The sequence below is a fragment of the Phoca vitulina genome, unplaced genomic scaffold (assembly GCF_004348235.1).
Source record: "Phoca vitulina isolate PV1807 unplaced genomic scaffold, GSC_HSeal_1.0 scaffold50, whole genome shotgun sequence".
Lineage (NCBI taxonomy): Eukaryota > Metazoa > Chordata > Mammalia > Carnivora > Phocidae > Phoca > Phoca vitulina.
The window spans coordinates 629,563-654,256 of record NW_022589753.1 but is presented as its reverse complement, the minus strand read 5'-3'; the positions used below and the strand labels follow the sequence as shown (position 1 = coordinate 654,256).

Genomic DNA, 24,694 nt, shown 5'->3' with positions numbered 1-24,694 from the left:
CTTCCAGAAGCCAGGCTTTGGTGGCAAAAGCAGCAGAACGGTGGCCCAGGAGGGCTCAGTGCTGCCCCAGCCCTGAGGACCCCCTTCCAGCCAGGGCAGATGGAGGAGGCCTGGTCCCTGCCCCCCACGGGCTTCCTCAGGCCCAGCTCAGTGCCAGGCAGGGAAGAGGGCCTTGAACTTGGATTAGTTAATGAATCCAGCAAACCAGACGATGCACAGACACGGGCCAGTCCACGCTGGGCAAAGGGATCCTAGGGTTGCCACACCCTCGGGCGGAGACCAGCAGCAGGGCAGTGAAGGTGTCCTGATTGGGGGTGGGGCATCGGGACAGTGGAGAACTCCATGCCTGGGGGATGGGAGCTGAGCAACAACGGCAGCAGACGTGTCACTGTTCGGTGGGAGTCCAGCGGGCCCGCCCTGGGAGAGCGGCTACCCCATACGGCCCATCTCCACAAGGCCTGGGGGCAAGGAGCAGCTGTGTCCACTCTCCTGAGCGAAGACTGGGGCCTGCAGATTCTGGGACTAGACTTCACTGCCTACCCAACAGCTGTCCTCCGGCCTCCCCCACTCCCCGGAAAGGGTCTCCCTGCCAGTGAGTCGGGGCAAGGGAGCTCAAGGCAGCCCGTGCCCTCGGTGGGGAAGCCAGGAAGGGGCTGAGCAGGCAGGAGGGCCCCCACCTGCTACGGGCCTGCTCGTCCTGGCTCACGGACACACGGACACACGGACACACGCACGCACATGCACGGGAGCAGCACCCTGACCCAGCCTTCCCCCCCGAGCTGCACCCCTTCCCGGATGCTGCAGCTCCGGGGAGGCGGGAGGCACAGAGGGGCTGGCCACTTCAGGCCCGGGCAGGAGGAGCCACTCGGGGCTGGAGATGGGGCCACACGGCGGGGACCCAGGATGTCCTGCCGGCCTGGGACGTGTGGGGCCAAAGCACAGCAGACCCTCCAGCAGCCATACCCAGGCCAGAGAGGGGCACCTGGCTGCTGTGGGGTGTGGGGTGGGTTCTGACCCCATACCAGAGGTCGGGGCAGGACCTGGATGACCAGAGCTGGTCCCAGCAGGAGGGGAGGGAAGTGGTGACAGAAGGGCCATTGGTGAGGAGACACAGGGCTCTTCCAGGGATGAACAGCACGCCTGAGCCTGCCTACATGGGAAGGGGGCAAGTCGCCCCACTGGGGCCGGGGGGATGGGGAGGGACGCTCATGGTGCCAGGGAAGCCCCTGCCTCCCACGGTGGCTCAGCTTCGGGGCTGGGGACAGTGCCCAAGTCACCTGCCAGGGCTGTGGTCTCCCCCAGGACACCCTCCCCTCCAGCAGCTGGGCATTTCCCCCCTGGGGTCTTCTCCCCCATCCCATGGAGGGTCTGTCCAGAGCACACACTCACAAGTCCATGGGCACACACCCCCTCATCCCAGGGGGGCACAGGGTTGGAGATGGTCTCCCAGAATCCATTCCTCACTCCCATCCCAAAATGCCTCTTTCATACAAAATGGCCGAGTCCAGGCCCCAGTCTAGCTGGGATGGGAGGGAGAGTGCCTGCCACATACAGGCCGCACGAGAGCAACTCCTGCCCCAACACGGCACCCACCAACACTCATGTGCACACAATGCCGGCCTGAGGCCACTGCAGCTGCTCCCCGGGGGCCAGGAGCTCCCTGCACAGGGCCAGGGCTGGCCGGCTCAGGACCCCTCCTCCTGGGCATCCATCCAGCAAGGAGGGGTTCCAGAGCCCAGGACGTGCACAGTGCCTGAGGCATATCCCTGCTGCTCGGGCTGGCACAGCACAGAGGGGTCAGGGCTGGGCTGGGTGGAGGGGAGCCTGGGGGATGCAGGCTGGGCCGGGGACGAGCGCCGGCAGGTGGGGCAAGACAGGCAACAAGCCCGAGCCCTGGGCTGGGGGAGGGAAGTAATACTGGGAGAACACCCCCCACCCCCATTTCAGCAACCCAGAAGCTCGCCCTAGGTGGAGAGTGAGCGGCTTGGGGGTTGCGGCCGGGTAAGCCAGCCCCTGCCCCCACCCCTTGCCCCCTTCCTGGGGGGAGCCCAGCCCAGAGGGGGGCCTCGAGGGGTCCAGATGCAGTGGCAGGACTGGCAGCGCCACCCTCCCTCCCGGCTGGCCCTTTGTTCAGCGCAGCGTCCGTGGGGAGGGGCCTCAGGCCGAGGAGGGGAGGCTGGGGCGCCGCACATCCCCCCATCCTGCGGGGGAGGGGCTGATGCAACCAGACCAGGCCGCTGCTGGTAGGGGAATGGCGCCCCCACCCCGGCCTGGACGCCCGGACCCCAGAACTCCTTCCGATCCGCACGCGCATCTCCGCCCTTCGCTTTAGCCAGCGAACGCCGTCCGCCGGGCTCAGACCCGGGCGCCAGCCTGACCGACGCGGGCTCTCGGGCGCACAGGGCCCCCCCGCCGCCCGCAGCCGCGCGCCGGGGGCCGCCAGCGCCGACTGCCCCGCCGTGCCCCGCAGCCCCTGCGCCCCCCGCGCCCCCCCGCGCGGCCGCCGGCGGTGGGCACTCACACGTAGGCGTGGTAGATGAACGCCCAGCCGCGCGGCCGCTCCAGCACGTTGTACAGGAAATTCTGCAGCTTGCGGTAGAAGGCGTTGCGCTTGGGGGGCTTCCCGGAGCCCGCGCCTCCCGCGCGCGGTTTGCTCAGGATGCTGCCGCGCTTGGGGGCCTCGGAGCCGGCGATGAGCAGAGCGCCGTCCCGGGTGGAGTCGGGCGCTCCGGGGTCCAACCCCACGAAGCCCACCTTGAGCTTCTTCTCCCCGCTCGGGCCGGGGTACACGCCGCCGTTGCGCGACTTCTGCACCATGGCGCCGGGCGGCGCCCCGGCGGGCGCGGGCTCAGCGGGGGAAGCGCGCAGGGGGCGGCGCGGGCCCGAGCCCAGGCCCCCGGCCCGGGAGCCGCATGGCCGAGGCGGCAGCGGCGGCGGCTCCGCGCTCCTGCCGGCCCGGGCCGCGCGCGGGGACGCTGCGGCCACCTGGCTCCGCCCGCCGCCTCGCCCCGCCCCCGTTAACCCCTGCGACGACGCCGCGCGGGCCGCGGGAGGGGAGGGGAGGGGACGCAGGAGACAGCAGATGAGGACCCGACTGGCTGTTCCGGGCGTCTGGCCACCCGGGCCGGGCGAGCCCCGCTCCCCGCGGCCCCATGTGCCCTGACCAGGGCATCTGGCCGCTTGGTCATCCCCTGGTGAGACAAGAGCATCGGCTGAGCGGTGCCCAGCTCTCCCTTGGATCCCAAAGCCCTGCCAGCGCCTGGCCCCAGTTGGATTCCTACCAGCTGGACCTCTGGACTGGACACCTAGAAGCAGGACGGAGGGATGGGCACCGGCCTTGCTAGACCTTTCGCTAAGGCTCAGCCCACTAGGACCTTATGCATTTGGCCTCTAAGTGGGCCAGGTATGAGGACCTCCTAGACACTGGTCCCCTGAGTGTAGAGGGAGGCATCTGGGGAGACTTCCTAAGAGGTGGCCTGAGCTGGACCTGGGAGGAGTGCTGGAAGGGAGGAGCAGGAGAAAGGGAGGGTCTGCAGAGGGCTCTGCAGCAGGGAAAGGGGCAGAGGTGGCCAGAGAGGTGAGACCGGAGAGACGTACCCCAAGGGGCCTGGACTTTCTTCTGCAGACCCCCGAAAGGACCTGGGAGGGTGGGCCCCAGGGCAAGACAGAGCCTGAGGCCAGGGGGGACACTGGTGCCATAGTCCAGGACAAAGGAGGGCAGGTTCTGGACAGAGATAGCAGGGGGAGTAGGCAGAGGTTGCCTCCCCTAGCCAGGAATCCATGGTTGGGGGGGGGGTGTCCTTCTGGAACCTTCTTCTGGGAAGCTAAAGGACCCATTCCCCAAGCACCGAGAGGCCCCTGTGCACCCCACACGGACACCCCACCACGCACCTACTCCCTCTGCACACCTGGGTGTGCTGGCTGCACCTCTCCTGACCACATCCAGCTCTTCCCGCCTTTGCCCAGTGCTGTGGGGTCCACGAGGGTAGGCCCTGTGTAGTAGCTGGCATGTCCTCACCAGTAACTTGGCTCATAAAACAGCACTGTCCGTGGCGCCGGATCGGCTTTGCCCTTTCAGTTCCCAAGCTGAAGGCCATGTGGCCTTTTCTTCCATATTCAGCAGAAAACAGAATGGTCTAATTTGAAAGTCATCTAGAATGTTGGGGATGGAGTGCCAGGTGTGCCCCCCATACACCTGTGCACACAGGTACGGCTCAGGGGCCACGCTCGTGACTCCCACCGCCCCGCCTCAGTGCCTGGTCCTTAGCTACCATCCCCAGAATTCAGCCAGTGTGCCCCCAAAGGGCTGCAGTTTTCTCGAGTGTGTGCACCCTCACTGAGCCCAAGCCGAGGAAGGGGCAGCCCACCTGGTCAGCTCAAGGGGAGGGGCATGACCGCCTACATCACAAAAAGAGAGAGGCTGCCCATGCTGGCTCCCTCCACTCATCGGCCTCTGAGCAGCCCTCGTGATCCCTCGTCCTATTAAGAGGGAGCCCCAGACTATGGGGTGCCACCAAAGCTGGGCATGGCCCCTCCTGGGGAAGCCCCTTCTCAGGGCTTGATGTGAGAGTGAAGTGGGCCTGTGGGTAGGGTTGGTTCACAGAGGAAGGAGGAGCAATTCCCAGGTATCATTTTTGTAAACATATGAGCCCTGAGATGGGAGCAACGTCCAGGCTCTCTGGCATTCCGAGACATCAAGGAGAGACCGGTTGCCTTCAGTCTCCTGGGGGAGGGCCCTCCAGCGGGACCACTGCCGGCCAGGTAGGAGGGGAGCCTGCTAGGGATGCAGGCACAGCTTTGCATCCCCAAGCCCTCTGTTCTCTTGTCTCAAACAGCAGACCCCAGAAAGGTCTGACACATCTCCCAGAGGTTCTGGCAGATGACTCCCATATCAAGGCTTGAAAATCTTTGTTTCCTCTGTTTAGGATGTCCTTTCAGTGCGCTGGCTCACTGAACGTGTATGATTTCAATTTTGTGCCACGCACACCATTGTCCTGTTGTCAGCAACCTGGTCAACAGTGCCCTCCACCCCCGCAACCCAGGGAAGCAGTTCATTGAAAATGCTCATTTGGGGTGAATTCCATGCAAGAGACAGGAATTTCATTTATTTAAAAATAGATGGGAAAGCTTTCAGGCTCAAGCCATCTTTGCCAAAACTGAACTGATGGGATCCAGAAAAGAGGAGTGGAAAAATCCAGATGCACACAGCACCCCGCTCCAGTCTGGGGAGACCATTTCCCCTGGACATGGGGCTGGCCAGCCAGACTGGGTGCTGTCCTTTCAGCACCTCCAGCACTGGCCACTCTCCCCAGAGCCTCTAGGCCCAGCACGCCGCTCCTGGCCTCTCCTCCTGGTTCCTCCTCCCACCCCCACATCATTGGCTGCACTAAGCAGCCGAGATCGGACTATTGAGCTGAGAAACTAGCCCGGCCACTGTTGCTGTCTCACGCAAGGCCAACTCAGAGCTCTCACAGAGCCCCCCTGCCCCCAAAGTGCTCCTGCATGTTCCCTTCCCATCAGGGAACTCACCACACAGGGCTAGGACCCCACTGCCCGGCCTGGCTCTCCTGCCCACTGTCGTGTCCCCCGGTGCCTGGCACACGATCCACAATGTGTGGTCAGAAGATACCACAGCTGCTGGTGGTGGATTGCAAATTGCAGCACATCTGGATTTTTCCCTCTTCCCGCAGAGGTACAGGGCCGAGAGTGGGCTGGGCCTTTCCTGGGATGCAGCCCTGGGGGGTCATGACTCTAGTCTCACAGACAACATAGGACGGTGGGTCCCGCAGGGAAGATATCAGGGTGCAGGGCAAGTGAGCCCAGAAGAAACGGGCTTCCGCTGGCTGCTTGCCCTGGCCGAGGGACACCAGCAGTGACACTGCCCTGGCCATTCCCTGCAGGGGTGGGGGCAGCTCTGACACCTGCTCGCGGAGCCTGCCTCATGCAGCCCTGGCCGGATGCTGTGTGGACATCCTGCAGTCACATAGAAGTTATTGACGTCCAGGTGTTCAGCCACACTCGAGTTCCCTGGGCCAGTGACCATGGGGACACTGGGGGGCGACACTGAAAACCAAACCTTCCTGTTTCACCAGCACCCACCTCCTCCCTGCAGAAAAAGAGCAAGCTCCTTCCCCAGTCATGATGGCCTCAGGAAAACAGATGACCCTGGGGGAGGCCAGAGGGGACATCCCACCAGCCGGAGAAATAAGACTTCATTTGGGGAAATGAGAAGAGACAAGCTCTCAATCCCCTAACCTGGGTCAGGGCTGTTGTCTTAATTTTGTAATTTGGACAACAGGAAGTGCCTACCCAGACAGAAAGTCCTAGCCCTCCCCTCCAGGGAATTTTCCGTTATTAGGAGGAGGAAGGGCTGAATTTATCCAGTTCATGGGGGAGCAAGGCCGTAAGGAAAAGATTTAATATGAAAGCATCGATTTTTTTTTAAACATCTTATACTAAAGTCAATAAAAATTTAATTTATAGGTTTTTTTCAAGGATTAGAGCTCTCAACAAGCTTCCCCAGCCCCCGGCAAACCAGCCAATCACATAAGGGAGCTGATGGGTATTTATCAGCCGCAGATAATACCTTGGCACTGGGAGTCCATGGCTGCCCATGACGTGGAGATGGGCTGCAGAGAGCAGGTGGTCCTGGACGCATCCGGGAGGGCGGAAGCCAACATGTACATTCTGGGCCTTGGAGGGAGCCCCCTGCTCGGCCTCTGACACCGCTGCCCATGTCCCCTGCACCCCACTGTCCAGCCTCTAAGAACACACGAGGGTGGTGTTTGGGAGGTTGTGCCTTTAGAAGGCACCCCGGACTCCCCTCTCCACACCTCTGGGCAAAAGAAAAACCTATGACAACCGCCCCTGTTCTGTGGCAGATAAAATGCGAGGGACAGACAGGTCCACGTTCATGCACTGTGATGGCAGGTGTGACCCAGGCCCCTCCGAGGGTCTGTACCCGTCAACGCTCCCGTGGCACTTTGACAATATCCCAATGCTTTCTTCACCTCCGTAATCCAGCCCTGCAGCTCTCAGACCACCCCACCTGCGCACCCCCACTGCTCCGCCCCAACTCCTCCCACCCCTCGCCTCCCATCCCCCACCCCAGGCACATGACAGCCCCAGGGACCCTCAAGCCAGCGAAGGATTCTCTGTGTGTACTGTTTCCTGTGCCAGGAATTCTGTTCCCTCCACTAGCACACGGTCTCTGTGCGTCTTCTCAGAGAGGCCAGGCTTATGGGTCTTCCCTGAAGTGGATGCCTGCCCCCCTTCTCAGTCCTGGTTCCACAGTGAGTTCTGAAACTGTTGTGTGTTTGCTTGCCTCCTGTTCATCCCTCCACTGGACAGGCGGTGCAGACACTCAGCCCCGTGCACGCACTCACACCCTCATGCACACACTCACAGCCCCATTCACACACTCTCAGCCCCATGCACAGACTCACAGCCCCATGCACACACTCTCAGCCCCGTGCACACACTCACACCCCCGTGCACACACCCTCAGCCCTGTGCACACACTCACAGCCCCAGCCCAGCCCACAGAGCTGCTCTTCAACATTCCTTGAATGACAGTCACTTTGTTCTAGGACTAGACATCGCTTGGAGCCTCCACCAGGATGTGCCTTGATGACCGGCCTGGGGCTTGTGGGGCTCAGGGGTTGCAGGGGCAGTCCATGGGAGGACATGGGCAGCTGGAACTCAGTGCCATGGAGACCTGCTCCCTGCCAGCAGAGCGGTCAGCTGCTTGCCCACACACAGGCTGTCAGCATCTGGGTCCTGGCTGCCCTCCCACTGCTGGCCCAGGCTCATTTGAGTGCCTTGCTTGCTTGGCCAGATGTCCAGTAGGATTTGGACAGAGCTGTCCAACCTGGGGCAGGGCCCATGGGCTGTCAGAGTCCCCCAGCCACCCCCTCACCCACCCAGGACAAGGTCACCACATGATAAGCTAAGGGGATGGGACAGAAAGGCTGGACTCTCTGGCCAGGAGACCAGGGGCACATCAGCCCAGACAGAGCTGGAGTCCTCAGCCAACACGAGGGCTCTCCGGGATGGCCCCTGATGAACCACCCTGCCAGCAAACACCAGGCTCCATCCCACAGCCTCGCTGAAGGCAGGGTGTTGCTGCCACAGAGCGCAACCCTGAGACGACCCGCAAGCTCGGCTGAGCTCTGAGACCTCGAGCAGAGCCCCGGGCTCCTCACTGGTCAAGTGGAGAGAAAAAGCTCCCACCTCTGGGGCTGCCGGGGCACTGAACAGAGTAGAGCTGCAAAACGTCCCGAGCAACATCCAGCTCGGAGTGGTGTCCAGGGGAGGTCAGGAAGGTGCCCCAGCAATCCCAGCCCGCCACTTAGCCCTCTTCCTTCACGTCCTACGGACCCCCACACACAGGTTGCAGTTGAAGAGAAGAATCTGTCCATCCCCCCAGCTCAGACATGCTGAGCCCCTCCCTTCCTGGCGTCCCACCCACAGAGAGGGGATCCATGTAGGCCAGGGGCTCTCCCCTAGGGGCAGCCCTGTTCCCCGGCGACATCAGGTAATGTCCAGAGCTATCTTTGGTTGTCGTGACTAGGGCAGGTGCTTCTGGCATTTAGTGGGTGGAGGCCTGCTGCAGTGCACCAGAAAGCCCTCCCACCCCCACGGCAGAGGATTCTCTACCCCCACATGTCAGTGGTGCTGAGGACACCATGATCTAGGTTGACAAGGTCTTCTCTTGAAATGCAAATTGTTCTGGTAAGTTAGCCATCCACACCTTAGTGTGAACTAGTCCAAATACATGGATTTTTCTCCCTAAAGCTCCTAACAATACCCAAGCCAAGGGATGGGAATTTTCATGGGAAAGGAGGCAGGAATCTGGAATATTGGGAAGGAGGGCGAACCCCCACCCCAAAGGGCTTTGGGCTGGCAAGTATCTGGGCGAAGGTCCACGATCGCCAAGGCGCAGCAAGTCAGGCTCATCACTAGCTCATCATCAGAGCTCAACACAGTAGCCCTGCACCTTCCAGGTCGTCATGTTCTAGCTTGCCGACAAAACACTACTTTTACCCCATCACAGAACAATGGAGTCTTCGCTGTGTTTCACGGTTTATAGCCTTAATTGACACGCGTGGCTTTGGGCAGGTTGTTGAACCTCTCTGTACCACGGCTTCTTAGCCTGTAAATGGGGGGAAATAGTAGTACATACATCACAGGGTTGTTACGACAGTGCAATGAGTTAAGGTTTGTAAAGCAGTTAGACAATGCCTAGCATGAACAAGCATTATATAAGCATTAAAGTAAAAATAAATGCATCCATTCCAGGGTTGGCTCTGAGTGCACGGCATTTCCAACACGCACTGCCTTCCTCAACCAGATGAAGAGCCTGGGTGTTGGGAGATGCGCAGAGTAAACACAGGGAGGAGAGAGCGCCAAAGGCAGCCATGTCCCAGGAGCACCCCTCCAAGACAGCCTCAGCCCTGCAGGTGCACAGAGCTGCCATCCAGGCCCCGCCCACTCTGGGGAGCATCAGCTTTGCTCACAGACCAGGAGATGAAAGGGGAAATGTTACCACTGCCCACCAGGGGATTCAGGGCCATGGCTCCTCTTCTCCACCTCTTCCATCCCTCTGTGTGTCCTCCGGCCCCCCGTTTGGTTCAGCGTTGCCCTCCACTTTCCAGGCGGCTGAGCCCTGGAACCCAGGGGCCCCAGCCTGCTTGACTGGCGAGGCTTCAAAGGGCGGCTGGCAGTCACCAGACCCCAGGCATCCCACCGGGCCCATCAGGCACATGGGGCTGGCACAAGCCCAGCCCACAGCCCCCCGTGCCCCTTCCATGGAGCCTGCGGGTGCAAAGCTCCCTTCCTACCCAGAGCTGGCAGCACCCGCTCCACCAAGTGTCTTCAGAGAGACAGCCCAGGGAGTGATATGGCCCTTGCCCCACTGACCTCTCCAGGTCCCCCCACTCTGCCCAAGGTGGACACAGGATAAGCAGAACCTGGATGCTCTCTCACCTGCCCCACCCCTGCCTGGGGCCCCCACTCAGCCCACCATCCAGGCCCAGACCCTGGTGTGATGAGGCTGATTGGGCCTCTGTGTTGGCAGTCACAGAGGCCGGACCCCCGGCCCCGAGCCCGTGTCTGAGCTGTTCTTGACTCAAGGCTGCCCCCACTTCCCCGTCCTCCCCAGATGACCCCACAGTGAGACACTCGGGGCAGCAAGTAAAGCCAGGAAAGAGACAGCACCCTGCGTCTCTTACTGACACCCTTCTCCAACCCCCACTGACTCACCCCAGCGGAGATCATACCCCTGACAGTCCAGCTGCCCCAGCCAGCTTCTGCCTGCGAGTCCACAGGCCAGAGAAAGTGCCCAGCACAGCCTGGATCCAGCCTATCTCAGATGCTTCTCAGGGCTCAGCTCTGGTGCTAGACCGCCAGCCGGCAGGGCAGGGAGGGCTGAGACGTGCGATCAAGTGTGCATGCACACACTCATGCACATACATGCATGTGCGTGTGCTCTCTCTTGAGCATGCACAAACACGCATCCAAGTGGACACGCACCCACGTGCACAGGAAGGGCACACGCACACATGCCTATAACCACTTGCATACATATGCACACATTCATTCACTGCACCAGCTCCCAGAGCGCCAGGACTCCCCACCAAGTTCTCCCCACGCCCCACAGAGAGGTGCAGCGTTCCACATCCAGATCACGCTCACACAGGTGCACAGAGTCCACGTTGGGTACACACCCGAGATGCACAGATGTGATCTGGCATACCCATGGTCCCACTCGGAGATGCACCCACTGCTGCCCACAAGGACAGTCACTCCCTTGTGAGAAACCCCAAAACCCCATTGCTGGGGTCTGAAACTACTGTTCAGACACAGAACTGTCCCTGCCAGGGCCACCATGGACCCTGGTGTGTGGGGGGGAACGAGAAGATGTTTTCCACTTCGAGGGGAGGGCGCCAGGAGCCCTGGGCAGACAAGGGCAGGAGACAGATCCGATTTGGCCAGCTCAGCAGGACCCCGCAGGCTCGAGGACTCATGAATTTTTCAGAGGCACCCAAAGTGAAGAGTGAAGCTGCCAACTGGGTCCTGGTGGCTCCTGCTTTAAATTATTCACAGCCCAGAGGCGCCTGGGGGGCTCAGTCCTTGAGCGTCTGCCTTCGGCTCAGGTCATGATCCCAGGGTCCTGGGATCGAGTTCCGCATCGGGCTCCCTGCTCGGCGGGAAGCCTGCTTCTCCCTGCTCAGCCCTCTGCCCCTCCCCTGCTTGTGTTCCCTCTCTCTCTGACAAATAAATAAATAAAATCTTTAAAAAAAATTATTCAGAGCCCAGCAGAGTGGTAGCCCCTGGCCCCAAGGCCCTGGCTTCAGGTGCTTCCCCATGGAGCCTGGGCCCAAACCAGCACGGTGGCTGGCAGGCAGGGCACCTCCCTGGGCCTCCACATCCTCCTCCGTAGCCCAAGCACGCAAACCCTCCGTGAGTGCCGACCTGTGTCCCAGCTGGGGCCCCCAGCCCTGAGGCTGTCGAGACCCCCACACCCACGGCCCCGTCCAGCTGCCCTCGGGGCTCCCCAAGCTGACACTCTGCCCCCTACCCAGCTCGGCTGCCCCGCCTGCCGTGGGAAAGGGCCCACCCACTGCTGGACCGAAGGAAGGCCCCCCAGCTCCCTCCGCGCCCCAAGCTTGCCCTCCGCCTCACCCCTGCAGCCATGCCCCAGCTCCAGGGAGCACACGGGGCTGACAGCCACGGAGATGGCAGGGGAGGCAGCGGGCCGCACCTGGGAGCGCAGATTTGCTGCGGCTCGGTGAGCCACCTGCCCCGTCCCTGGTGCTTTGCCACGAGCACTGCTGCTGATGTCCGCAGCTCTCAAAGGTCAGTCCAGGCACCGAAGAACCTTCTAGAAGGCCCTAGAGGTCAAAAGGTGTGCACGGCAATACCAAGGCCTTGTCTGTCATGACGGCTCTCTCTCTTACGTGGGGCTTTCCAGGGGCCCTGAGACGCGTGATGACGCCGTGTGCACCTACGAGAACCGATGGCCCGAGGGTCACACAGGTGGTTGCGCAAGTGCCCCCCCGGCCCCCCCTTGTGACAGGCGGCACCCCCCACCCGGCGTCCAAGCCCGAGGTGTGGCCAGGCCCACTGGCCCCCAGCAGCCCTGCCCTCTGAGTGTGGGCAGCTGCAGGGAAGCCCGGGGCCTACCCCCCCCAGTTGGAAAGTGCTGGACAGGAGAGCCCCCCAGGGCTGGATGGCAGGGGGGGAACGCTTGGGGAGGGGTGCTGCCCCCCGTGGGTGCCAGGAGATTCTGCATTCCACCAGGCTGAGGCCCCAGGTCCCCTGGCTGCCCGTGGGCCCCACTCTGAGCCTGGCACCAGGGGTGCAGCGAGGCCCAGAACCCTGCCAGACCTCAGATCCAGGTGCATAGAACTTCCCGGCCCTGCCTTCATCACCTCGCCCCAGAACGGGCCCCAAAGTGCTGAGACCCTCCCCAGAAACCACGGCCAGGACCCTCATCTGTCTCAGACTCTGGTGGGAATGAGGAAGTGCTCCTACCTCTGTCTCCACACCCTCCCAGGAGTCCCTGAACCTGGAAGCATTCGTGACCCCATCCCAGAAATGCACCCACCTGGGAAGCCAGCACAGGGGCCCCAAGCGCAGACCTCTGGTGGGTAGGACACCCTGATATCGCCCCACCTGTGGTATCTGAGTGACCGGGGTTCCCAGAGCGAGCCGGAGTTGCCAACAGCGGCTGGATGGGAGTGTGAGGGGCCCATTATGGACCACACAGTCCTTCCACCCCAGTGGGGCTGCTGTTCACTCCTACCCTGTCCCAGGCTGACAGTTTTCTTCGATTTGACCCCAATCCTAACTGGGCCAAGCCTGTAAGGACAGCTTCCTGGGGCAGACAGACTGCAGGTCACCAGGCTCCCCCCCCCCCCAGCAACAGTAGTCCGTGGGGGGAGGCCAGGAGAGCAGCAGGAAACACCTGGTTTCCTAAGGTAGAGTTGCAGACAAAATACACAGTCAGGTTCGAATCCCAATAAAGAACAAATACTTTTTCTGTGTGAATACTGTATGTGACATATTTATATTAAGAAATTATTCACAAGGTGCCTGGGGGGCTCAGATGGTTAAGTGTCTGCCTTCGGCTCAGGTCATGATCCCAGAGTCGTGGGATCGAGTCCCACATCGGGATCCCTGCTCAGTGGGGAGTCTGCTTCTCCCTCTCCCTCTGCATCTCCCCTGCTTGTGCTCTGTCTCTGTCTCTCTCTCTCAAATGAATAAATAAAATCTTTAAAAATAAATAAAAATAAATTTTAAAAAATTATTCCCTGTTTATCTGAAACAAATTTGCCTGGGCTCCCTGTGTCTGTATTTGCCTACTCAGGCCCCCCTCCTTGGAGGCCTCTGTGGGTCAATCCAGACCCTTCCCATGTGGGTCTGCACCCCTGCCTAGGAAGCAGACCAGAAATCGTATTCTGCCTGGCTATTTGGCTCTTCCTTCTTGTCCCACTGTGCATGCAACTTCCTGAGACCCAGGCCCACTTTGGGACAGGTGGGGAGACACCTCTGAACCATGTGCGCCCATCTCTCCAGCCAGCAGCCTCCCCCTGTGTACTGGCCTGGATATGCCCCCGCAGATTTCAGGCCCCAGCCCCCAAAACTGTGATGTGGCCTGTGTGGCAGGAAGGGATTGCAGAAGCAACTCCTTTGTGGGTCTCAAGATGAGACTACGCTGGGTTATCACGTGGGCCGGTCACATGCATCCTTATAAAGGGAAGCCGATGGAGATTGGACACACAGAGGAGAAGCCATGTGACCGTGGGGCAGGGCCTGGAGTGGGGCAGCCGCAAGCCCAGGAACTTTGGCAGCCACCAGAAGCTGCCAGAGGCAAGGAATGGGCCCTCCTTAGAGCCTCTGGGGGGCCCACGGCCCTACCAACGCCTGAATTTTGTCCCAGTCATGGTGACTTCGGCGGCGGGGGAGAGAGGACACTTCTGTCGTTTTAAGTCAGTTTGAGGTCTTGTGTTGCAGCAACCCTAGAGACTCAGGTGGTTGGTGGCTGCTCACCCTGGAGGGGAGCCCCCAGCCCAGTCCCCTACTGTGAGCATGGTTGGGGAATCTGCCCACCCCATTGCCCCACACCGGGATAGGCTCCTTCCGCAGCAACCCCCTGGCACAGCAGGGCGCTGCTTTCCTGGAGCAGGGATGGCTGGGCGGGGAGCGGTCCTGCCATCCCCCACTCCTGTCCTTGCTGACCGAAGTCAGGGCTCTCTCTAGGGTTTTGCGGACTGGAACTCCTGGGTGTGCTCAGGGCCTAGCTGAAGAGCAGGATGCATGGGGTGCTCCTCTCCATCCACACGTGCCTGGCTGGGAGGGGACTGAGACCATAGAAGCCAGGAACCCAGGGAAGAACCGCGTGTGACAATCAGGGGGGCGGAGCCCTCAGCTCTCCTCCGGTGCTGAGAGACCTTCAAAACACTCAGCCCCCTTCTGTGGATTCTTTGTGCTGGATGCCCCCCAGGAGGGCATTTCCAAAGCCCCCCGCCACCACTGCAGACCAGACCAGCTGGACTTCGGATCAGGCCTCCAGTGCGGGGCCACAGGGTGTGGGGCCCCCGCCCCACCACCCACCCTGGGCAGCGCGGGAGGACGCCGGCCAGGCCACCGACAGCGGTGATGGGGACCAGGTGGGCCACCGGGACGGGAAGCGGCTTGGAGAGAGCGCGGGGCGGACGGCCCCCACCCCGCCCCGCCCCACCCCACCCAGAAGCAGGCGCACACGGGTCTGGGGTCGCTCAGTTTATTGGTAAAACGGGCACTGAGCGCGGCGAAGGCTGGGCGCGGAAGCGGGGGCGGCGGGGGCGCTTTTCCTCTTAAAGAACTTCCACTGGACCTTGATGGCGAGCATCCAGTCGCTGACCGAGAGCCTCTTACAAGCGGAGGTGCAGACATGCGCCTGGCGGGGGGGCGGGGCGCCGGGCCGGGGGCGGGGGCGGGGCCGGGGGCGGGGCGCGGCGCCGCCGGGGAGGGTCGCGCCGCGGGCGCCCGCGCTTCACTTGCCCGCCTTCTGCGCCTTCTGCGCCGACTTGGTGACCTTGCCGGCGCCGCCGCTCTTCTTCTCCACGTTCTTGATGACGCCCACAGCCACCGTCTGCCGCATGTCGCGCACCGCGAAGCGGCCTGCGGGGAGGGGGCGTGAGGGGCGAGCAGGGCCCCGCCCCTCCCAGCCCCCCCCTCCCGGCCGGGATGCCGAGCGCAGGCGCACTCCCGCTCACAGCATCCTCCCTCGCGGGCCCGTTTCCGGGGGCGGGTGGTGGGGTCCGCAGCCCGAGGAGTGTGAGACGCTAGAGCGAGAATGTCTCTAAGGCTCTGGTCTCCTCCTCTGGCGGCAGGAACGGCCGCCCCCCCAGGCGTTGTGGGGGTCCAATGACACGCCTGGCCAGGAGTAGACCCTTTCAGTCTGCGAGGGCCTGCAACCTGCACAAGGCAGCTCTCTTCTATAGGCCTGTGGGTCATCTAGGGATATCTGTGGCCCGCTGACGTCCAGCAGTCAGTCCTAGTTCTGCTGCGGGACTAGCTGTGGGCCTGGGGCCTTCCTCCCAGAGCTGACCAGCAGGGCCACCTATGCTCCATGACATGGAGAGATGGAGGCTGGAGGTCACAGCAAAGTGAAGGACACCTCCCCGCCCCACCCCCGTGGCCGCAGCCGGGACCAGCCCCATCGAGGCTGCACCTCCCTCCACCACCTGCCCAGCTCACCAAGAGGTGGGTACTGAGAGAAGCTCTCCACACACATGGGCTTCCCAGGGACCATCTCCACTATGGCTGCATCACCAGACTTCAGGGCTTTGGGGTTGTCCTCCAGCTTCTTGCCCGAGCGCCGGTCAATCTTCTCCTTCAGCTCGGCAAACTTGCAGGCGATGTGCGCCGTGTGGCAGTCAATGACAGGTGAGTACCCGGCGCTGATCTGCCCTGGGTGGTTCAGGATGATGACCTGGGCGAAGATGTGCACAAGGTTGTCAGACATGCCCAGGTGGGCAAGGAGGGCATCAGAGCCGAGGGAGGCTTGAATCCCCTGGGCCTGGGTGCTGGCCATGAAGGAAGGTCAGGCTACAGGGGACCCACACCCTTGACATGGACCCCAGAGTCCTCATGAAGCATTTGGCAGACCACAAGAGATAAACAACCGACAGGTGCGCCGTGGGAAGGGCCAGTGGGCAGGACTTATGCTGTCTGCACTGGCCAGAGCTGAGGCAGGATGAGAAACTGGACCTCAAGTACTACTATCTCACGGGAGCCAATTTTTAAAACTGTCGTCACGTGAAGAGGTGATCAAAGAGGGTGCAGTGAAAATGTAGAGAATAAAATATTACAGAGACGTCTCCAGCAAGAAATAAAAACATTTTCAGGACCCAGGTGGGACCTCACTGAGGCTCGGAGCAAGAAGGCCTGGGCCCGCCCCAGCATCTGCTCTTCCTGCGAGTGGCCCCAACCCTGACCCGAGCCCTCCAGGCCTTGATGGCCTCCTTTGTAAAACAAGGGTCCGGCTCTTCCAAGAGCCAGGCTCAGAGGGGGTCAAGTACTCTGCTAATGCCAAGGACGGCCCTGTTCCTGCCCTTGGGTGACCAGCCGCCCACCTGGGAGGTGAACTGGGCAGCCTCCTGGGGTGGGTCGGACTTGCTGTCCCCACACACGTTGCCTCGACGGATGTCCTTGACCGACACGTTCTTCACATTGAAGCCAACGTTGTCACCGGGCAGGGCCTCACTCAGAGCCTCATGGTGCATCTCCACTGACTTCACCTCCGTGGTGATGTTCACAGGTGCGAAGGTCACCACCATGCCCGGCCGAAGGATGCCCGTCTCCACTCGGCCCACAGGCACGGTGCCAATGCCTGGGTGGTGAGGAAGGGGGCTGTGAGGAGCAGGTGGGATGGAGTGAGGGGCGCGGGGAGACCCCAGACAAGGCAGACACTGAGGTTCCTACAGAAGCAGAGGCTCCCCTGACCCTGTCAGGCAAAGAAGGGACTGAGCGAGAGAGATTTCCCAGGAATGCCTGGGCAGGAGCGAAGTCAGGGGAACATGGCAAAGAGAGGCCCTTCTGGACCTGGAGGCCTGTCCCCGCCCCAGGTGGCCGCTGTCCCCGGGGGGGAGCACGGTAGGGACCCCTCCCTTGTCTGAGGCCCCTTCTGGTGCGGCAGCAGCATCAGGGAGGTCGAGGACCAGCCCACCTGGATCACCTGGCCCGGCTTTGATGTTGCTGGTGCCAGGGCTACCCCCAAAGGGGCACAGGTGCCCCAGCACTTCTCACGGACCAGCTCATGCTGTGTGGCTGCTCGGTGGGTGTCTGGCCTACCCTAGCGTGTGGGGGGGCTCCACCCCCATTCCCTGGCTGTGGTATGACAGAGCCAGTGGCTGGGTGAGTGTGACACCCCTGCCCTGCACGTGGCCCCCGGACTGGGAGTGTAGTGTGCCCCTCGTGGGCCTCATGCTTGGTTATGGTTTCCCTGTCATCTTATGAAGAACATTTCTCACGCCTGGAGTAGAGCGTGTCTCCCATAAGACTGGGACTGTCATGGAGGGAAGGGGACATGGGAGTTACCCTTGTACCACCAGCTCCTGGCATAGGGCTGAGTGCTTATTTGAAGGGAGGAAGACCCTGGACAGATGGATGTATAGGTAGGAGTGGGTAGGTGGGTGGAGAGATGGATGGATGGATGGATGGATGGATGGGCAGATGAATGGAGAGATGGATAGGTAGGGATGGACGGATGTGTGGATGGACAGATAGGCAGGTGGGTGAGTGGGTGCGTGGATGGCTGGATGGACAGATGGATGTGTGAGGTAGACAGTTGTGTGAATGGACAGATGGATGGCTGTTTGGATGGATGGATAAATGGATGGATAGGTAGATGAATGGATGGATGAATGGACAGATGAATGTGTGGGGGTAAACAGTTGTCTGGATGGATGGATGGATGGATGGATGGAGCATGGATGGGGGATGGACAGATGGATGTGTGGGAGTAAACAGTTGTCTGGATGGAGGGATGGGTGGGTGGGTGGGTGGATGGATGGATGGATGGATGGAGCATGGATGGGGGATGGACAGATGGATGTGTGGGGGTAAACAGTTGTCTGGATGGAGGAATGGGTGGGTGGATGGATGGATGGATGGAGCATGGATGGGGGATGGACAGATGGATGTGTGGGAGTAAACAGTTGTCTGGATGGAGGGATGGGTGGGTGGGTGGGTGGATGGATGGATGGATGGATGGAGCATGGATGGGGGATGGACAGATGGATGTGTGGGGGTAAACAGTTGTCTGGATGGAGGAATGGGTGGGTGGATGGATGGATGGATGGAGCATGGATGGGGGATGGACAGATGGATGGATGGTCCCCCAGAAAGTGTACGGCACTGGGGGAGGGGCAGATAATTTGGCCTCAAGAGCCCCTTGTCAAGGGCCCTGGTCTCAGGAGTGGGGAGTGAGGGGCAGAACTCGCCAGGGTGGGCTGGCCAGGTGCCCACAGCAAGTGTGGGACACTGAGCCCTCACTCACCACCAATCTTGTACACATCCTGCAGTGGTAGGCGCAGGGGCTTGTCTGTGGGGCGTGTCGGGGGCAGGATCGTGTCCAGAGCCTCCAGCAGGGACACTCCACTGGCGTTCCCCTCCTTACGCTCCACTTTCCAGCCCTTGAACCACGGCATCTGGACAGGAAGAAGAAGGCATCCATTGGAGGTCGAGACCACTTACACCCTCCTGCCCTACACCCCAGCCCCACGGCCTCCCCAGGACTCTCCAGGATCCCTGATGGAGGTATCTGACCTGAGGGCTCTGGGGAGCAAGGGAGCACAGACCTGCCCACTCCACTGCCTAACGGCCCACTGTTTACCCTAAGCCAGTTCATGTCCATCAAGGGGCTGCACAGCTGACCCCTCACCTTCCCCACCCCCCAGTTCACACCCCCAACATCACAGAAGCCTTGGGAAAGGAGGTCTGGGAAAAGAAGCAGAGCTCAGCGCAGCTCAGCCCCCCCTTTCCTGCTCCCTCAGATCCCTGGGCAGGGCTGGCACCAGACGGGGAGGGCCCAGAGTCTGGCCAGTGGCCAGGCTGGAGGCAGAGAGTCCAGCCTCGGCCCCCGACGGCCAACTGTCTCCAGGCACGGCTGGCCCTTCCCTGCCTAGGGCTTCTCCTGACAGCAGACCCAGCACCCTCCTGGCACGGGGCCCCCTGGCCTGCTGGCCACAGGCCGGGAGAAGGGGAAGGGGCCGGCAGCACGGCCCAGTCCACTCCCAGAGACTGTGTCCTCTAGACAGCCCAGATCAGCCGAGAGCTCCCTGAGCAGCAGGTCAGGAACGGGACTTCAGGGGGACGGCGCTCTGTCGGCCTCCCCGGGAGGGTGGAGAGTGCAGTCAGCTCACCCACTGCTACATGACATCCCGTGTGGGACCTACAACATGCAAACATGCAGCCCAGCAAGATGGGGGCAGGGTTCCCAGCCTCGTCCCCTGACCACAGGGCTCCAGGGCAGAGGCCCCTCAGTGTGGTGGCGGCGGCACCGGCCAGAGCAGATGGCCACCCTCCTGGGCCGGGGTGGCCTCTGGCTTCACTGCATCTAGGCGCTTGGTCTCAGGTTCTAAAAACTCCACCTCAGGCTCGGACTCATCTCGTCCTGCTGAGTCAGAGTCCCTGAGACACAGGCTGCCTGAGCTACAGCGTCCCCACCGACCCGTGGAGAGCCAGCCCCCGGCCCTTCCCAGAGCTGAACCTGCTCCGAGCCCCCAGGGAGGCTCCTGGGGGGACGAAAAGTAACCCTCCAGAGACAAAGCCCTTGGGCCTAGGGCCCAGCGGCCGCTGCTCCTGCATTGCCCATCTGAGGGAGTGTCCCTGGCCAGAGAAGGGACCTCCGCGGGCCTCATGGGGAGGCTGAGCTGGGGGGCACAATTCACACAGTCGGGCTCCTCGCCAGGCTGGTGCCCACAGGGCCAGGTGACCCTGCTCCTACAGCTGAAGGGAACGCGGGCCCTCTGGCCCTGTGCTCTGCCCTGACCTAGCCTGACCCATGCACACCCCAGTGCCCTGTGTTCTCAGGGAGGGGCCCAGCAGCACCCCCGCCGTCCTTGGGCACTCACGTTGGGCGAAGGCTCCAGCATGTTGTCCCCGTGCCAGCCTGAGATGGGCACAAAGGGCACAGTGGCTGGGTTGTAGCCGATCTTCTTGATGTAGGCGCTGACTTCCTTGACGATCTCGTCGTAGCGCTTCTCACTGTAGGCGGGCTCTGTGGAGTCCATCTTGTTGACCCCCACGATGAGCTGCTTCACACCCAGCGTGTAGGCCAGCAGCGCGTGCTCGCGGGTCTGCCCGTTCTTGGAGATGCCCGCCTCAAACTCGCCCACTCCGGCCGCCACGATCAGGACTGCACAGTCCGCCTGTCCAGCAGGTCCATCACAGTGAGCCCCAGGCACCGCGTGTCTGGCAGGTCCGTCACAGTGGGCCCCAGGCACCCCGTGTCCGGCAGGTCCGTCACAGTGGGCCCCAGGCACCCCGTGTCCGGCAGGTCCGTCACAGTGAGCCCCAGGAACCCCCCGCCCCAGGCAGCCGCCCGGGCATGGGCTCCTCCGTCTGTGTGAGCGGCCTGGCGATGTCTGACTGTCTGGGTCTGTCTGTCTGTCTGCAACCGTGGCCCTCATGGGCACCCCTGCCTGGCTGAGATGTTGGGGCACCCAATCAGTTCTCTGGGGGACTCCGTACCAGGTGGGGCGAGGGGTAGCAAACGTGAGGGCATCATGCCCTGGCCAGGAAGTGGAGGGTACCCGACTGCCCCTCAGGGACCCCGGGGGGCCCCCCTGCGGCTGCCCGCAGCTCCGCCCACCTGGGAGGTGCCGGTGATCATGTTCTTGATGAAGTCGCGGTGGCCGGGGGCATCAATGATGGTGATGTAGTACTTGGTGGTCTCAAACTTCCAGAGGGAGATGTCGATGGTGATGCCGCGCTCCCGCTCGGCCTTCAGTTTGTCCAGCACCCAGGCGTACTTGAAGGAGCCCTTCCCCATCTGGAGGGACCCGGGACTCAGCCAGCTGGCCAGCAGGTCCCGAAGGGCCATGGGAGCAGGTCACAGCAGAGAGGCCCCCGTAGGACCCTAGGACCCTGAGCCCATCTCTGGGATGAGGGAGCCAGATGCGAGCACCTCTGAGGGACACCCAGACCTCACCCTGCCCTGCCCAGGCCCGGCCACCCTGTGTCCCCAGGTCCCGCCTCCTGCCACCTAGCTGGTTGCCGTTTGAACGTCGGCCGGAAGGTGGCGCAAGGGCCTGGGAGTCAGGCGCGGAGAGAAGCCACCAGCCGACTGAAACCCCTCCCCTGGCTGAGGGCTCCCCTTTATCTGAAGCTGGCCACCCCAACGCCCACAGACCCTGCGTCAGCCAGAGGCCTACAACACCACTGTCAAGGTGTCCAGCCAAAAAAATAACCGTCTGATTTTTTTTAAGGAAATTAGATGAGGTTGCACGGAAGGGCCTGGCTTTCCATCCCTTTCTACAGACAGCCACGGCGTCCAAAGAGCTCCGAGGCTCCTCCCCCCGTCTGTGCTCCACCTGCAAATACCTGTGCCCCACCCAGCGAGACCCCGTGCCCTGGGCCAGAGCGGCCCTTAGAGCGGCGGCCGAGGTTGCTGCCCAGCCGGGCAGATGCCCCTGCGGGGCTGTGCTTGGACAGCGCTCTGCCCTCCAGGGAGGCTGCCCAGCCGGGAGGGCCACCCAGACAGGCCCCAGATGGGACCCAGCTAGACCTGAACCAGACATCCTGCAAACACCCACAGCCTCCCCCCAGCGCCAACCCCGCAGGGAAGGAGGGAGTGACGCAGCTTTTGGGCTCAGGCGCGGAGGGAGACAGCCCAGCGCAACCCGCAACACCCCCCCACACACACACACTCTGAGCAGGGTCAGCGCAGGCCAGCAACTGACTCCTCCTGGGCCCTGGCCCTGACCCCTCTGTCATCCAGGACAGAACCCTCACAGTCACCCAGACAGGGGCTTCTCCCGGAGCCCAGGGTGGGGGTAGAGGTTGCAAAGAGCAGACTCCCCCCCGCCCACTCTGTGGCCACTTCCCACCCACGGGTCTCAGCCACTTAAGAGAAAGGAGGTCAGTCAACGGGGCCCTTTGCATCCTCACCAGGCAACCAGGAACCCCCTCCCCAAAGAGCGCCACCGTGGACAAGCAGCCCTCCCCAGCCCAGCATGAGAAAATGGAGCTGATGGGCTGGCTGCCCATCAGTCAGCTATTAATAGCCACCCTGAGTCCTGGCCCAGCCCTGGGACAAGTAAGGGCAACACCACCTCCAGCCCCAGACCTCAGCCCTGGGGACACAGGAACCCCACCCTGGGTGCAGGGTTCTCAAGTCCAATTGGCAGAGAGTTCCAGAACCTGATGTGGACCCCTGTGGGGCGGAAATGCGGCCTCCAGGTCCCCTCCCCCACCCCAGGGGGCAGATCCAGCCGGCCATCCCTCGCCCACACCAAGCACATCCTCGGAGAGAGGCTGCCCCCACCTCCCCTGGGCCACTCCAGCTGAGCTCCCTCAGATACATGTCCCCCATGCAGGTTCCTTTAGGGCTCACGCCTTCTTGCCCTGGAGGAGATCAGCTGAGCCACGTGCCCCAGAGTCAGGGAAGCGCCAGCCCAGCCAGACTGGGAACCTGTCCTCCAGTGGGTGGGGGGGGGGAGGCTCACCTCGGCGGCCTCCTTCTCAAACTTCTCAATGGTCCTCTTGTCGATCCCTCCGCACTTGTAGATGAGGTGGCCCGTCGTGGTGGACTTGCCAGAGTCCACGTGGCCAATGACCACTATGTTGATGTGGGTCTTCTCCTTGCCCATTCTGCCCAGGGTGTGGGGAGGGGCTGGAACGGCCTGGAGCGCTGTGGCTCAGGGTGGGGGGCTGCTGAGCAGTGATTCTGTGAGTTGGGGTGGAGGCACAGGTGATGGAGAGCCTCAGGGGGACGCCAGCGAAGACACCGCCCCGCACAGGTCGCAAGCATATCCCTGCCCCCAGATCTGGTCCTTACACCGGGGCTACGTTCCCACATTTGGTGGGGCAGGAAGACCCCTCCCCCCAGCCTGTGCCTGGCCCACTTGGGTCAGGTGGCAAGCCCCAACAGTCCAATCTGCTCTAAATATCTGGGTGTCATGCTCACAGAGCACCCCCCATGGAGGAGGTTAAACCCCCCCCAAGAGATGGAGAAACACCAGGCTGGGCGAACCCCATGACCAGTCAGGAGCCCGGTGATGAGTCACCCTGCCCCGCTCTTCAGTGCTCTGCCCCCAATGCTTGCTCTCCACCAGGAGTCCTGGGCCCTATGCTGCACCCCACCCCCACCGGCAGCGCTGCCATGATGGAGAAATGGTCAATGCTCCCCACTCCCCTCCTCAAGCAGGGAGGGCGCCATCTTCCCCTCATCCCTGCCAGGCAGGCTGGCACCAGGGGAAACAGGCTGGGCCAGGGCTCCCACAGGGTGGTGGTGCCCAGATCAGGGGCCTAGAATAGCTTGGGCCCTCCTGGACCTGGGCAGGGGGCAGACTGGGGGGCAGGGAGGTGGGGTCCCTGCTCTTCAGAGCAGGGAAGAATCTGGCCCCAGCAGCCAAGCTCAGCAAGTGCCAGACAGAGATGCCTGCAGCCTGGTGGGGGCAGGGGGGCACCCCTCCCCCTTTCCCTCTGGTCAGCGCCCAGGGTCACAGCCCCTGCCCCATCCTGGAGGGCAGTGGAGAAACCTAGGCAGCCCAGGAGAGGACAGAGGGCCGGGCAAGGGAAAACAGGCACCAACGGCGCACCCTAGGGTGCAGACACCAGACACTTCCTGGGCCCGCCCGGGTGGGGCCGGGTGGCAAATGCCCCCCAGGTCTCCCTGCCTCCCCCTCCGCAAGGCATCCCCAGCAGCCCCCAGCACTGACGACCCTGCCCCAATCCCGCAGGGCCCCAGCCGGTCCCAAGGTCATGGCTGCAACACGATCGCCGCGCCCAGAAGACCGGTCCCCAGACGCCACCACCGCATAAACAAGAACCACCGCGGTGCCCCCACCTACCCACCCCACCCCTGGTCGCCCGCGGGGACCGACCCCTGGTGCCGGGTCCGGGCGCGTGGGATGGCTGGCCGAACGAAGCCCGGAGCGAGCAGCGCAGCCTCGCCAGGCGTCAGCCTGGCCCCTCTCTGCCCCAGGTCCGGTCCCCGGAGAGAAAACCCTCTGCGGAAGGCTGGGGGCGGAGGCGGAGCCCCGGAGGCCGAGCGTCCTTACCCAGAGCCGAGGTCTCAGCCAGAGGGACTGGCGGCGCCGGCGCCCGCGGTTTTATCTCTCCAGGAGGGGGTCCACCTATTGACGGAGCGGGCGCAATGCACTGCGCCCCTGCAGTACGGCAATGCGGTACCGGCGGGCGGGGGGGCGGGGGGGCGGGGCGGGCGGGGCCGCGGCGGGGACGCGAGGGATGCAGGGATACGGGGACCCGCGGACGCGCGCGGGCGCGACAGGGACGCGAGAGGAAGATGCGGCGAGGGATCGAGCTGCAAAGGCGCGGACTCCAGACGCACCCGCACCCGGAGGGACTGCAAGCAGGGAGACCACAGACGGCTTGAGGCGCGGGGAGCACGGGGCAGGGGGAGGGAGACGGAAAGGAGGGAGGGGCAGAGATGGAGAGAGGCAACGGGAGAGAAACA

General features: G+C 62.6%; 2 protein-coding genes across 17 annotated transcripts in view; both read right to left on the bottom strand.

Annotated features, from left to right (window-relative positions):
- KCNQ2 (potassium voltage-gated channel subfamily Q member 2) overlaps nt 1-2,866 on the bottom strand; it is a 56,545-nt gene extending 53,679 nt beyond the window's left edge. For all 15 annotated transcript variants that reach the window (XM_032387552.1, XM_032387537.1, XM_032387545.1 and 12 more), the window contains exon 1: nt 2,522-2,866. In XM_032387552.1, the coding sequence (XP_032243443.1) occupies nt 2,522-2,817 (296 nt within the window). In that variant the 5' untranslated portion in view covers nt 2,818-2,866. The remainder of the gene's footprint in view (nt 1-2,521) is intronic.
- Nucleotides 2,867-14,774: 11,908 nt separating this feature from the next.
- EEF1A2 (eukaryotic translation elongation factor 1 alpha 2) lies at nt 14,775-24,480 on the bottom strand. 2 transcript variants are annotated; one of them, XM_032387710.1, is made up of 8 exons: nt 24,279-24,480; nt 22,722-22,942; nt 20,867-21,046; nt 20,127-20,423; nt 18,551-18,701; nt 16,626-16,882; nt 15,748-15,982; nt 14,775-15,168 (listed from the first exon to the last, which is right to left on the bottom strand). In XM_032387710.1, exons 2-8 carry the CDS (start codon nt 22,863-22,865, stop codon nt 15,041-15,043), a joined length of 1,392 nt encoding a protein of 463 aa, XP_032243601.1. In that variant the 5' UTR covers nt 22,866-22,942; nt 24,279-24,480; the 3' UTR covers nt 14,775-15,040. The 2 variants fall into 2 exon arrangements, with proteins under 2 accessions (XP_032243601.1, XP_032243602.1); XM_032387711.1 differs by lacking the exon at nt 24,279-24,480 and adding an exon at nt 24,102-24,261.
- Nucleotides 24,481-24,694: the final 214 nt, after the last annotated feature.